Here is a 15,638-nt window from a genome sequence, read left to right as displayed (position 1 = left end):
CGTAAGGTTGGAGTCTCGACAACAGGTTTTTTTCATTTTTGCGGCCGTGGGCTTAGCCAAGTTGGCTGTCCCGTCGCATCTAAAACGGGCTGATTTCGGTGCGAAGGACACTTTTTCGTCACTTCTCTTGACCGGCAGTACAGAGAAGCCTGCTTTCGTACAATATGTTTTTTTCGAAAATGGCGGTGATCCGGCACGCCGTACCTACGGAGCGATCGCTCCTGCGGCCTGTATAAATCTTCACCCGATCTAGTTTATTCAATATACTCGATTGTTTCCTAAAGTAACTGCATTTTGATATTTATTCTGCACAACGATTTTCATCGGCAATATGAGTGATCTACATTCGTCTAATTCAATCGAGACTTCATATCCGGCTATTCCTTGTTTGGCATGTGACATCTGCTTTAGTACACCAAAACCTGATTATCCTGAGCTGAAATAGTTCACTGCAACGACTTCTCGTTGGTTCACTGCCATAGCTAATCTGATTATCCTGAGCTGCATTAGTTCACTGCCATAGCTATTCTTAAACTTCACCATCTAAGTTATACACGTTTCACTGGAGCTTCATTCATCATGCGGGTATTTCTTCAGGAAATTGACGGGATGGCTCCTGATCCAATTGGTCTCTCCCGAGCAATAATTGGCCATCCAATAATGGCAAATCAACATCTATGGGTTCCTGTCAGATCTTTGTTTGCACTCCTGGCCCGACCATGCATATTATAAATTTTATGTTACACAACATGTATTTGTTCAATTAATTATTGGTATTTTTGGTCAATTATTTATATGAGCTTATTATTACAGTTCTTTTTAGAGTTCTCTCGCCCCTCCTTTTTTAGACAACAAAAAAACTTATAAAATTTTCTCAACTTTATGTTGCCTCACGCAAACCTCAGGAAGCTTGCGGGATTATTGTATTCTTCTGGACTGAAAAACTTCATTCTTAAGTATTTTCCGGAGCTCAATTTCCCCCAGGTTGTATACATATGACCGTTCAGTTTCCCTGCTGACTGCGTCGTCTTCAGGAAGTTTTCTCCTTTTTCTTGAAATTGTTATTTTAGTGTAACCTCAGCTCTTTGTCTCCTCAGCCAACCGTCGATGAATCTAATGACTTGTTAGAAGAAAAATTTAATTTAGAAGAAAGAAGAAGAAAAAAATTTAATTAGTTAAGGTTTATTTGATGTTCCTAGGCTGAGAAAATTAAAAATATGTATATAATAACCTTTCAGGCTCAGTTCGCAAAAATGAATTTTACTTAAATTACTTCACTGCCTCGTCTTAGAAATCTTGATAAAGTTGTGTTCTATTATATTTTATTTTTAATGATTTTTGTGTGTGTGTGTGTGTGTAATATAACCTTTCCATCTTTTCCGGTTATGGAATATTAATAGTGTAGGTGAAAATTTTACGAGTAATTATGTGCAATATTGATTAAAATTCTGCATCTTCCCGATTATTGTAATTAAATGGTCTCTAGAAACCATAGTAAAGAAAATAAATTTGGTGCTTGTAAAAAGTTTAAATTCTAGAAATTGCACCCGGTATTTTACCTAGCTTGCTTGTTAATTTGCAAATGTTCAATTGAATTAAGTAATTCTGTTTCCAAAGTATGAATGTGTTCTCAAATAGCCTGTGTTAAAATAAATTGGTTACAGTATTTGTCAAGTTGCAGTATATGTTAAGGTTAACTGTTAAATGTTAATTCCCCCCCCCTCTCTGAAGAAGGTACAATTTTTTCTGTTAAAAAATAGTTCTGTCTGGTTATGGTATCTACCATTAATATTTGATGCTATATTATTAGACTCAATAAACTTATATATTTTCTTTGGATTAATTAAGTGTATGTTTTATTTAATTAGTTCATGTCTTTCACCAGTTGCCTAATTAGGGTTGTTACGTTTTCCATTAGTGAACACAACGCAATGTTAAAATATTTGAGATGGGTTAGTCGGTTAGAAAATTCAAATTCTTCTTACCGTGTCTTTCTTAAAAAGGCACGGAACAGTTTTATTTCCCTGCAGTGCAGCGCGTGACGAATATTATAAGAAAGCTAAGTCAGAAAAAGTAAAAATACAAGAGTACGTGCATTTAACATTTAATAAATAAATTTAACATCTGTATATAATAGAATTCGGAAATATGCAACTGGCAAAAACCGGCAACGATGAAAAAACAAATAAAATGAAATAAATAAATATCTTTATGATATGCGGCTTAAGTGTCCATTTGTCGCCGATAGTTTATGGGTTGCTTGCATAACTGTACTAGCCAATGAGGTGAAGTTGCCACGGCACAGAGTTGCCGTTTCAATTGAGACGTTGACAATTTCCTGTAAAACTTGCCTTTGCTATGAACCTCAATAAGTCTCAGAGCCAAACGCTTAAGAGTGTTGGCATTTTTTTACCTGAGCCTGCATTTGGACACGGTCAACTTTATGTTGCCTGTTTAAGAGTTCGTGAAAGAACGGACGTAAAATTAAAAATAATGGATGGTCCTCTGCAAGGCGAGCTTGAAAATGATGAAAAGATCTACACAAGAAATGTTGCACATAAAGAGATCTTTGACATGTGAATTAACATTTTATTATTTAAATCACCTTTATTTATTGAGCTAGCGGTGGCTCTTAAGAAATGTACCGCCAATGGTTTCCTTCATTGCACTCTACTTTAAGCAATTAAGCAAGTAGAAGAGGGAAACCCTGTGGGGCAGTAAGCAAAAGGGCGTCCTCGCCGCCTGCCTTGTGTAAATCAGTTTGAATTAGCAGACACCTTTGCACAAATCATTTTAATTACAATTTATAATATCTAGAAAAGCGGTCATTTCGTATGACCGCCAGGCTTTCTAGTATACATATATGCACGCTACATATACACATTGAAATAATTTTTAAAAAATATTAAACAAAATACAATTAATGCAGGTACAGAACATATAGGGGGTGTGATGGAAATACTTATAGCAAGTTTATTTTCGCTATAAGAGGGATTTAAATATATGAAATCAAAAAAATCATTAATTACTGCCAGATAAATCTCACTGTAGGGTAAGCAAGCACGTCAACCATTCGGTACTGAAACTCAAACGGAACAAAATAATTATTTTTGCAAAGTTCCAATTCCCAGTAACTCTTTAGCAAGTTTATAACCGATAAAATAACTGTCGATTGTCCTCAAAAGTCTCTATTAGATTCATTACAATATTTTATTCTACATTTTTGTTACCTTCTCCTTCAGAAGGTTTCATGGCATTTAATTTAAATGGCACAATCATACACTGTTTTGATATTAGACATCAAATAGTATTTCATACGGCATTTTCTCTTGGCATTGACAATTTAATAGGAAAAGGAAGAAACTGCTCTTTTGTGCATTTTGATTAAAACTGAACGTTTTTGGCAAGTAAACGTCATAAAAATTTATTCTATTTTGTATAAACATACCCAATTATCGATTATTGCTCAAAGTTCCATTTATAAAAAATATTATTATTATTTTCGAGTATTTCGTTTGATGTGAATGATATGAATTATTTAAAATCATTCATATAAAATGTCAGCCTAATGGATGGCTTATTATTACAGTTCTTTTTAGAGTTCTCTCGCCCCTCCTTTTTTAGACAATAAAAAACTTGTAAAATTTTCTCAAGTCTTATGAAATAAATAGATGCATATCTTTAAAGCACACGGGAAATATTCCAGGCTTGCATTAATATTCAAGAGAGATATCATGGAAATAATAATAGAGATAAATCGAGTCCAATTAGATTAAGATAATTAATATCAACACGCTAAATTGAAAATATATATATCATGGCAGAAAGTCTAGAAGAAATTTTAACAGAAATATAAATGGAAAATGTATTAAATTATTTACAGGTTTAGATGTTGGAATTTTGGGTGTTCCTTTTGACAGTGGAACCTCAAATCGCCCTGGTGCACGTTTCGGTCCTCGGCGAATCAGAGCTGAATCTCCTCTTCTGAATAGATGCAATGCAAGTACAGGTAAGATAATAGTAAAATGCACATCTTTGAAAAAACATTCTGTGTTCCATCTTTTCACCTTTCATTGTACTAACGGGCGTGAAGAAAAAGATGTCGCTTTTTTTTTTTTTTTTTTAAATATTCTTATCATGGCAGAACCTAAAGCTTAGCAATAATAACAGCTTTTGTGTAGACACAAGCAGATACTAGTACTGTGAAGAAAAATAGACTGTTCAAAGGCTCGAGAAAAAATTAAAATTTTAACTCCAAGGGCAAAAATATAAATTAATATTCGGTACGAAATAAAAAATTTAAGAATTGTTTAGACATTAGATAGAAAAAAACTTTGAGTTTGAGTTAGAAGTGTAATATCGTAAAAGTTAAATAGTGCTAAAGCAATTTTACTTGGAATTACCATTCAGTTTTCTAATAGCAAAGATTTATTTAAGACACAATAACACGCCGAATAAATACTAATTCAGAAGTCAAACAACAAAAATCAGCGTTATATTTACAAAATTTTCATAGGACTAGTTTCGATGGTTTTACCGAACCACCATCTTCAGCTGCAAAACCGCAAATGAACCAGATAGGAAATAATGATTAGATAAGATAAGAAAGCCTGGACAAGAATAAGCAAGTGGCGCCATCTGTTGGTGAAACCAGAACTAAAACATAATTTCTTTAAAGGCCGAAGGCAAATTTGGATTGGAATTAGGATCGTTAACTAGAACAGAAAGATTTTTGTGAATGTGAAATGCCTCTAGAAAATCCAGTTCTCCAATTGAAAATGTTTTTTGAATAATTTTGGCAGCAGAAAAATTGAAAGTGTGATTTTCGGACCAACAATGTTGAGCAACAGAAGACTTCTGTGTTTCCTTTTTTCTAACATATGCCTCATGTTCCTTGACGCGAAATTTTAAGGCTCTCTTAGTTTGGCCAATGTAAATTAAACCACACTGGCAAGGAATCCTATAAATACCCCAGGAATTCATATCCGGAATGGGGTCCTTGAGTATGGAACTCGGAATTTTATTGATGGGAGAATTATTTAAAAGCAATGGCTATTGTCAGGGGCTTTCCACCGAACATTATTAATCAAGCAGTTAAAAAATTCTCATCTCAACACAGTAAAAGGCACACTCTTGTTTTAGGAGATTATAAAAATTCTGTTGTCATACCCTTCTTTCCATCCATTAGCTATAAAGTTGCACATATTTTGCAGAAATTTAACTTTCGGGTTGTTTATTCTCCCAACAATAAAATTCCGAGTTCCATACTCAAGGACTCCATTCCGGATGTGAATTCCTGGGGTATTTATAGGATTCCTTGCCAGTGTGGTTTAATTTACATTGGCCAAACTAAGAGAGCCTTAAAATTTCGCGTCAAGGAACATGAGGCACATGTTAGAAAAAAGGAAACACAGAAGTCTTCTGTTGCTCAACATTGTTGGTCCGAAAACCACACTTTAAGTTTTTCTGCTGCCAAAATTATTCAAAAAACATTTTCCATTGGAGAACTGGATTTTCTAGAGGAATTTCGCATTCATAAAAATCTTTCTGTTCTAGTTAACGATCCTAATTTCAATCCAAATTTGCCTTCGGCCTTTAAGGAAATTATGTTTTAGTTCTGGTTTCACCAACAGATGGCGCCACTTGCTTATTCTTGTCCAGGCTTTCTTATCTTATCTAATCATTATTTCCTATCTGGTTCATTTGCGGTTTTGCAGCTGAAGATGGTGGTTCGGTAAAACCATCGAAACTAGTCCTGTGAAAATTTTGTAAATATAACGCTGATTTTTGTTGTTTGACTTCTGAATTAAAGATTTATTTATTAATGAAAATCACGTTAAGTAAAAAAAAGTTCTCTTTTGTAACTATGCAAAAATTACCAGCATGTACCTGTTAGCAAAAAGGTATTTATAAAGATCCATAGAGTTTAACGTTTGTATCCATTATCAGAAATGCTGTTTACTGATTGAGTACCAAGCATTTCAGTGAAGAAATCTTATGTGCAACCTCAACAATTTTGAAAAATTGTAATGAAATGAACTATAACTCCAGTTCAACTTGCTAGGTCACGCTGTATTCAAGATATTGCGAGTTCAGTTCTATTTTACTACAATAAATTAAATATACCAATAAAGCGAATTATGTGAAATTATCTGGCTCATATAAAAATTATGTTTGTAATATGTCATACAGTCCTAAGTACCCGAGATAATTACAACAATAAATCATCCGGATATTCAAAAGCTCCAAGTAATTAGACTTTTTTTTTGGGGGGGGAGGGGGGTACTCCTAGAATCTATTTACTGTAGTTTAAGTGAACACATTTTACTTTTTCTTTCTATCGCATTTTATTTAAATAAATATCCTGCGTTTCAAAAATTATTATATTTTGTACCCAGGGGAAAAATTGTGATACTTTACATCCTGAGAAAATAATTCTATTTATACCGGATGTCTGATAAAATAAGACTGACTGTAGTTAATTTAATCTTAATATAACCTTTATTTAACCTATTTTGAAAAAAGGAACAGAAAGAAAAGGCTCAAATTTTCTTGGTGACACGTATTTGTGTTTTTCAACATGTTTCCTAACATACGCCATAGCAATGTTTCTAATGTATACATAAGAACAACAATATTTATATCAATACAATCGAGCTTAGTCGTGACGTTCGTTCGAAGATCCTGAATAATCAATGCTTTAATTTTGCAGTATCTCATAATTGCAACACATACTAAACTAACTAAACTAAACTAAACTCTAAATGCAACACATACTAAACTGAAACTATGAAAAAAAATGCAGAAAAAGGGGAAATTCACTTTTGACTTTAAATGACGTTGAAGGAAAAATACTGAGTTGTAAATATACTCTCTGTGTATTAAGAAAAGATTTTGTGCTCCACGCGTTTTTTAAGGGGGGGGGGACCATAAACTGAACGTTTCATAAAAATGAGATATACGAAGTAAGATCTTGTAACATATATATATATATATCTTGTAACATAAAATAAAATATGTATGTATTTAAAATTCTGTAAAATTCAAATAATTGTACTACAGAATTCTGAATAGAAAAAAGAGAGCTGGAGGTGCGTAGGATCGAATGTGTGGTTTTAAAACGGGAGGTACTTAAAACTGACAAGCGAATTATTTTGGCTACGAATAGTTTTGGCTTCCGAAATTTAAAAGTATAATTTTTATCCCGACTATGGAATGCTTCTGAGAGCTTTTTAACACTAGCTTCGGTTTAATATATCAGATATATTCGTTTAGCCTTCCTAAGTGAAAGAAAGATAAGTTCTTTGGTTTTAGCGATCTAAAATCAAAAATTTTGTAGAATTCATAATTGCGAAACAAAATTTTAAAAAAAGGAAACTCGCTGGAGGTGCGGGTGATCGAACCCCGGGCCTTTCACATGCAAAGCTAACGCTCTACCACTGAGCTACACCCCCACACTCGAACAACTGTTACGATAACTACTGGTTGGTTGCTAACCTACTCTGCGTTCTGTGATAGGTGTGTGAGGAAAGCAAAGGAATGGCTGCACGTTTCGTTTACATTAATAAGCAAAGAATTAGTTAACGAAGAATTCAGTATAAGGCTGATTCTACGATTTTCTCTCTCTCTCTTTTATTTATTATTATTTTTTTTATCTTTAGTCTTCAGAATTACTATAATATTTAATCATGTTCAATAGCACAAGATGCGATTCAAATAATTTCCACAGACGATTTTAAAAATAATATTTCATACTGCTGTGCTTTAACGCAATGACATTTTCTTTGTTTTATTGAAAGAAAATTGCTGCTTTTACAAGATATTTATTTATATTAAGAAAAAAATTTTAAATCAAAGCCTAAGAATTTAAAGAAAGAAAAGGATGCTAATAAAGTACTGCTTATACATGAAAAGGTCCAGTGACTTACTTACCTAGAAGAAGGCAGAGGAGGTGGTTCGCTCCAGGTGGCATATTTTTGGAAGCGGCATTTTTCGCATGGAGCGTGGAGGTGTAAAGAATAATGAGATTCTGAACTGCATCCCGAATTAAGGTGAGGGAAGAAAATCGCTTTAATTCGAGGTGAAATTATCAGAGAAATCACTAAACGATTTTAATAGCTACAACCTCTTGTCATACCTTTTTTACACCGACGAAACTTTTTAATGAAAATTACGAATATCAACTAAATTACGATCACTGTGACATTAATAATGAAATATACCTTATTTAGAGAGAAGTATTCCAAGAGATTTATTTTCGTTATTGCTAGAGGAAAAGAAACAGAAACATGGAAGGGTGGTCCTTATGAATTTTTGCAGTTTATTCTAAAATACAATCTACAAAGGAAAGTTCTAAATATTGTCATAATATTGCGAAGTTTTCTCACACTTGCTGTAAGCGGTGCTGGTTGTCGGAAGAGTTTCAATCACTTTAGAAAAAGTTTAGAACTTTAATTCTTTATTCTCAATTTAAAAAATCTTTCTATACTGTCTGCATTATAGCCAATAGGGCAGTCAAGTAGAGGATTGTAACTGGGAGTCTTCAAAGCTAAAAAAAAAAAGTACACTAATAATGATAAATTTAAAATTTTGCAATTTAAATGTTTCTTCAAAATAAACGTAAAGTTTACATTTTTTCGTTATATGGCATTTTGACTTTTTTTTTTTTTTTTTTTTTTTTTCTGTATATCAAGAGGGAAGGTAAAATCAGGGATCGCCCGGGCGGAAGAAATTTTAGCTACGCCACTGAAAAAGCCCAGTTTAATAGTAAATAAGCAAATCGAGACTTCAACCTAAAATTAGCACAAACTATTAAGAAATCACCAGGAACTGCAATTTTATCGGAAATAATCCCAATTTCATCAAAATGTTACTATTACGGTGAATGCAGTAGAACTTGCTTAACGCTTAAGCGTTTCGTCAGAATGACGAGAAATGGAACTCGGAACAGGTTTTTTGCCCACCCTGCATAGGTAGTAGGAATGGAACGGAATCTATATCAATCTCAACAGGTTGCTAAGAAGGAAAATTTTGAAAACTTCTAAAAGATCCAAACTGAGAGGCAAATTGGCACGAGCAATTTTTATTCCAATTTGATTTTTATTCCAACAGTATAATACTAATGAAGACTTTTGTACTTCGTTCTCTTTAACCTACTGGATAGGTTTACTTTGATATTAAGTCATATCTGCACCGAATAAAAAAGCCAGTAAAAAATTTTGGAAGCTGTGATCAGAGGGAATCTTCCCACTTCTTTCCATTCGCTAAATCATATAATTTTCTCGATATTAATATTTTTTTTTCTCCCTTCGTATATAAAGCAAATGAAAATGTTTAAACTTCCACTAAACGAAAGCTGAAGTTAAAAATTTAAATCCTAAATTTATAGTATATGAATTTTTTACAATTCTGAAAACTGGTTAAACATTAAAAATAGTCATGTTATTGTATAATTCAGTTTAAAAAAATTTAATATCTTTTCAGGTTTCGAGCCATTTAAACACTTTCAAGTGGCTGACTTAGGTGATATCCCCGTCAATATATACGACATTCCACAAGCCGTACGTGGTATTAAAAAATTCATATCAGAAGTTTTATCTGAAGGATGTACACCTTTAGTCATGGGAGGAGATCATACAATTACATATCCTATTTTGCAAGCCATGAAGGTACATTTTATATGTTTAATAAAATGCCTTACGTTTTAAGTATTTATATATGTAAGCATTCACATTAATTAGTTAATTTGATCATTGTTATGATTTTATAAAATACTAACGGGCAAGCCCGCCAGATGAGCGGACTGCGGCCAAAGCAAAATTTAGAAGTTGTTTGTACGTCTGAAAAGCAAATGTACAAAAATCAAAACCTTTCAACTTGATTAACAATTTTTGGCCATGCAAAATAGGGTTGTATCAATGTTTCGTACAGACTGCGACTATAAAGCTGGTACTCTGCGTACCGCTGTCCAACTCTGAATACTTGATCACCATGAGGAAAGAAAATTGCATACGTCATCGGTTTTAAGTTAGGATTTAAAGTACTGATATGAATGAGACCAAAACCTCTTGCACATAATACAATATCTCTGTTTGATAGAGGAATGACATCTTAACTCTTGAAAACAACTGCAACTTCATTTTCTTTTGGAGCGTGGTAACGTCCTCTGTGCTTACCTATAACAACACTTTCGTTCTTGATGTACATACGGATAGCAGCAGCAGTTTCAGCATCTTGCAGCGTTCCTTCTACAAATTCCTTTCAGCGTCTTGTAGGCTTCTACATATGGATTCACATTCCTTAAAACTACATTCAACTGTGTCAACACTTTCAGCATTCAGAGCAACATTTCATAGTATAGTTATTCTCTGCCTGAGGGTTTGATCCGAGTCTACAATAAACAGCTGGGCATAGTGTTCTTGATCAGGATGAAATCGATGAAGGTGGTTTGCTTGATTATATATGGCACCATGAATTCTAAAACAAAAGGGACCTGAACCTCTATGCATTTCTATATTGGCACCCAAGGAAGCAAAACTAAGAAGACAGTTATAAGTACGTATCTTAGCAAACAACTTGTAGTGTCCAGAAGGTTTAACTTCTATCTGGATACAGGAGTAGCAGGAAACTACATAGAAAGAAGGGTACAAACCCTTTATTAACTCTTTAAAATTTACACTGTGTCAACTTGACGCTAACAAACTTCGCCTCTACTTAAGCGGTAACTGAAAAGCAGGTAATTGAAAATCAAAAGATGAAATGTTTAACAAGCGCTAACCTACAGGGCTCAGCGAGATACCGAACTTCGACCCCCTCTATAACTGCCAGCAGATAAATGCATTTAAGCCACTTGAACCAGTAATCAGCAATTGTACCTACGGCAGAGACGACTGCTCGAGCCCAACTCTCTCACTTCCCTTCTAAAAAACCTCGGTATTTAAACTTTCCTCCTCAAAGTAGAATTTGTAATCAAAGTAGAAGAGTATAAAGGGAGCCAAGGCATCCTACAATGCTTCAAATGCAAAGGGTTTAATAACATGCTGCAGTTTGGTTGTAATTACCAACCCAGATGTGTCAGGTGTGCCAACACACATGAATCCAGAGAATGCCCTGATAAGAACAGTAAGGAAAAGCCGCTTATCTACACCAACTGTGACTAAAATCACACTTCAAGTTTCAAGGGTTGTAGCAAGTTTCCGAAACTAAAAGGAGACAAACCTAAAACTTATCAAAGCAGAATTATTGAAGGAAAATCTTACGCTCAATCATTCGCATCAGGCACTTTCAGCGAAACTTTAAATGAAGCTGAAAAAATTTTATCAGATTTGGCAGAGCTAGTCTCGATAATTAAAAATGCTGGATTTGTCCAGATAACTCAACGAATGAAACAACTAAATACCACCAATCAGGGAAAACTCTCTGAAAATAATTCTAATAATGGGTCATAATCTCATCACTAAGGCACTCGTACAGGTCATGATATGGAATGCTCAGAGCATTTTTAATAAATTTCAAGAGCTTCAAAATTTCTTAACCAACTTTAATATTGAAGTCGCTTTAATTACAAAGCCGCATGCAAATCCCTGCAATTGCATCGACATTCCAAATTATAGAAGCTATCGATGGGATAGACTAAGCCACAGAGGCGAAGGACCAGCTATTCTTGTTAAAAACTTTCATCAATCATGTCTTATTAAAGAAAACAGAAGCCGTAACCAAGAGCATGTCACGGTTTCAGTACTCCTTTCGGCTTATGGAATCACGTATAAACTCCATGTATAACCCACCTAACAACCCTCTGAATGAACAACTCTTAAATGACATTCTATCTTAAGAAAAGCCTGCTATCCTCGCTGGAGATTTAAATGCCAAGAATACTGAATGGGCCTACAGACGCACTAACAGCAATGGTACTGCACTTTATAATTTCATTAATAAACTATCTCTTCGCACCTGAGACCTATACTTACCTGCCTGATAATATTAGAAGAGGCGATATCTTGGATATTCTGATTTCAAATTGCTCCATCCCTATTTATCTTGATGTTAAAATCGATCTTACGTCCGATCACATCCCGGTCATTGCTACTCTTGGCACCAACAAAATTTCTGATTCTAAATTCATCAATAGTACTAACTGGACCAAATTTCACGATTTTCTCACCCAGAACCCTCCGGATATTAAAAATCTGAAGACTACCTACGATATTGAATCTGCAATAGATACGCTTACCTCAAATATTAAAAATGCTTACAATCATGCCACCAAAAATCTCCCTGCTGATCAAAATCCTGACATTCTCCCCCTTTTTATTAGAAATCAAATGAAAGAGCGAAACAAACTTCGGAAAAGATGGCATATCACGTGGTATTCAAGAATTAAAAGTGAGCTTAACAAAATGAGTAAAATTATTAAGAAGAATATTCAAAATTTCAGAACGGAAGGATGGAATGAGAAAATCCAAAAATTCAATGAATCTGGAAATGACTTCTGGACCTTTGCTAAAAGGCTTAGAAGTATCCCCTCTTGCAACAATCCCATCAAACAAGGTAATACGATTGCTATCACTGACAAGAAGAAGGTCATTCTCATGACAGATCATCTTGGAAAGCAATTTTTCCCTAATGATCCTGAATTTTCTTACGACATAAGATATTGCGTCCAAGATTACCTCAACGGACCATCCGTCAGACTCAATACTGATTTCACCAATCCTCAAGAAATTATCGATAGTATCAAACGCCTCAAAAATAGGAAAGCGCCTGGCTACGATAAAATTAATAAATTTACTATTAAGCATCTTCCACTCAATATTATCACCAAATATACTAGAATCATCAACTCCTGTCTTGATAAGTTTTACTTCGCCATGTACTGGAAAACAGCCAAGATTATGCGCATTTCTAAACCAGGTAAAGATATTACGAACCCCTGAGGGATATCGCCCAATCAGCCTACTGCCCGGAGTTGGCAAGATCTTCGAGAGAGTCATTCTTAACAGACTGAAAGAATACATCAACCGACCCTCCCGAGCAATTCGGATTCAGAAAGACCTTTTCTACAACTAAACAACTTGTTCGCCTTACCGAATTCATAGGTCTGCTCTTCACAATAATCAGAATGTCACCTTACTCATGCTAGACGTGCCGAAAGCTTTCGACCGCGTCTGGCATGAGGGGCTCATCTTCAAGTTAATCTCTAACAACTTCTCTAGAGAGATGACGCAGCTTATCTACTCTTTCATCTAAAAATAGGAATTTTTATATATCTTTCGGTAAAGACACCTCCGACAAAAGAAGAATTAGAGCCAGCGTTGCTCAGGGGTCCATTTTAGGACCGATTCTGTATCTCTTCCGTGTATCCAACTTCCCTAACATCAACAACAGAGTTAATAATTTTCTTCGATGTTATGCAGACGATACGGCTATCGCCGTTAAGTCATTGAACCCAAATACTGCTCTTAACAAAATTCAGAAAATCATCCTCACATTGAGCACTGATGTGTTAAATGGAGGATTTCTATCAATGCAGACAAATCCCAGTTACTCATTATCAGTAGAAATAGAAAATCAAAACAGCCCATCATTTCTAATTTGAAGATTTTCAACACTGAAGTCCCCATAATTAACAAAGCGAAGTATCTTTGAGTTACTATCAATTGTAGATTAACCTGGACCGACCAAATTAACATCTGCCGCAATAGAGCCTACGGTAACTTGAAGCCTCTCATAGGCAAATACTCCAATCTTGACTTAAAAAGAAAACTCCATATCTATATTGCCATTATTCGGCCAATTCTCTGCTATGTCTTCCCTGTTTGAGCCACTATCAAAGACAAAGATATCATTAAAGCTTCAAATTATCGAAAATAAATACTTCTACTCATTACGAAAGCTCATTTTTATGTCTCAAATGCTATGCTGCATAAAGACCTGGAGATCGACTATATCAAGGGATACCTCCACAAAAACAACAAATAATTCTTCCAAAAAGCCCTTAAATGCACTTAGATGACAAATTTCCAAGTTTTTAACTATTCTATTCTACAAAAAGACAGAGACCTGAGACCTTGGGCGGCCCACCTCTGTGGTACACTCTTTCCCACGTAATATATATAATGTATTATAACTTTGCGTTTATGTATTATAATTTTCATCATATTATATATTATGTATTTATTCCAGATTTATTATCTAACCCAGATCTTTTCTTATTTTCATTGTACTGCATTTATGTTATATTTTGTATATATCCTTTCACCTTAATTATTAGGAATTATTCTTCACGAATTTGCTTTTAGCTTTCAATCAGCCCGTCTCCATAGCTAAATTGTCTGGCTATCCACCTCAGAGACACATGGTTGCCTTCTCTTTCTCCTAGACCTCAGAGCCTCCACTCTCACTGGTCAACGACTTACAACTTTCAGGTGCCACCACGGCAAACTTATCAGGAGCCGGTAAAGTCTCATTTACTCGAGACACACCGGCAATACCGGCATGGACTGGACTAGACTGTAGAATTTGCATTCACGTCACGCGCGCTACCAAATTTAACTATTCTGGCACTGACAATTAGGGGAATGAAGGCTTATAGGAAAGTCTGAACTAAAATTTAAATTATTAGTTAAAATAAATATAAATCCCTACAAACTCTTAGAAAATTGTTGGCTGCTATTCATTAAATTACGCCATTCTTCTAGATATCTTTTTCCAGCTTCTAAAATTTCCCCATTGTGACAGCAGTGCACCTGACTTCCGTATTCCTTTCTTCTGGAAAGAAGAGTTCATTGCAGAGATCGCAGCAAGCTTCCATTGAACCGACACTGTGTTGATGAACACAAACATCGAATCTACATCTTCCTGCACTGTGAAAAGTTCTACTTGAATGTCGTGCTGTCAGTGACGTAGCTAGTGTCAGTGGCTTAGTGGGGCAAGGGGGACATCTGTCCCCGGGCGCAGCATCCAAGGGGCGCCAAATTGATACTACGAAATTTTTTAATGAAATGTTTTCCATTCTTGGCACATAGAAAGGGGCGCAAATTCTTCAGTTGTCCCCGGGCGCTGGAAACTCTAGCTACGTCCCTGCGTGCTGTACTCATTCAAAGCCTGTCTTCTCGTATACACATCACTTCTTCAGATCGGACTTGTCTGTTATGTGAAGCGTCTTGAGTTCGTCATATAGTGGCATTCTGTTCTAACTCTTCCACTCGAATTTGAGGAGAATGCTGAGTCTTGTGTCCTTCGTCTACTTGCAACTTCTTCTGTCTTTTCAACACGCATTTTCTGTTGACGTTCCAGTTGTCTGATAAACCCCCTACTCGTTTCTGCTTCAGTTCCTTGTAGCTTCATTTGTAGCTTTACGCTTGTCTAATCTCTATTTTCATTGCTGAAAACATCCCTGGAAATTCTTAGAAGTCAGGCTCTCTGCTGCGTCATCGTTTCACGTTTTATCGTCCCGATGCAACCCGCTGCATGACCGTTTTGCATTTCAGGAATGAAAAGAAATCCCAGAGGACAAAGTCTGATAACAGGGAAGTTAGGTAATTGAATTATAAGCTAAAAACTCTCAGGCCATTATTCTTGAATTTAAAAGTGCATTGTTCTGATGCATCAACTACCCATCACTATCACAAAAGTTT

At 35.2% G+C, this 15,638-nt stretch overlaps 1 protein-coding gene and 1 non-coding gene across 2 annotated transcripts in view; one reads left to right on the top strand and one right to left on the bottom strand.

Moving 5' to 3' along the window:
- LOC118200544 (agmatinase, mitochondrial-like) overlaps positions 1-15,638 on the top strand; it is a 59,964-nt gene that overhangs the window by 21,360 nt on the left and 22,966 nt on the right. The window contains exons 2-3 of the mRNA XM_085817922.1: positions 3,884-4,009; positions 9,484-9,668. Coding sequence (XP_085674048.1) covers positions 3,884-4,009; positions 9,484-9,668 — 311 coding nt within the window. The remainder of the gene's footprint in view (positions 1-3,883; positions 4,010-9,483; positions 9,669-15,638) is intronic.
- On the bottom strand, positions 7,383-7,454 carry TRNAA-UGC (transfer RNA alanine (anticodon UGC)). Its single transcript has one exon. It is a non-coding gene; the product is annotated as a tRNA-Ala (tRNA).

This window comes from Stegodyphus dumicola, chromosome 6, assembly GCF_044657685.1.
Source record: "Stegodyphus dumicola isolate Sdum_Otavi_A_Nest chromosome 6, ASM4465768v1".
Taxonomy (NCBI): Eukaryota; Metazoa; Arthropoda; class Arachnida; order Araneae; family Eresidae; genus Stegodyphus; species Stegodyphus dumicola.
This window is presented reverse-complemented; position numbering and strand designations above follow the sequence as displayed.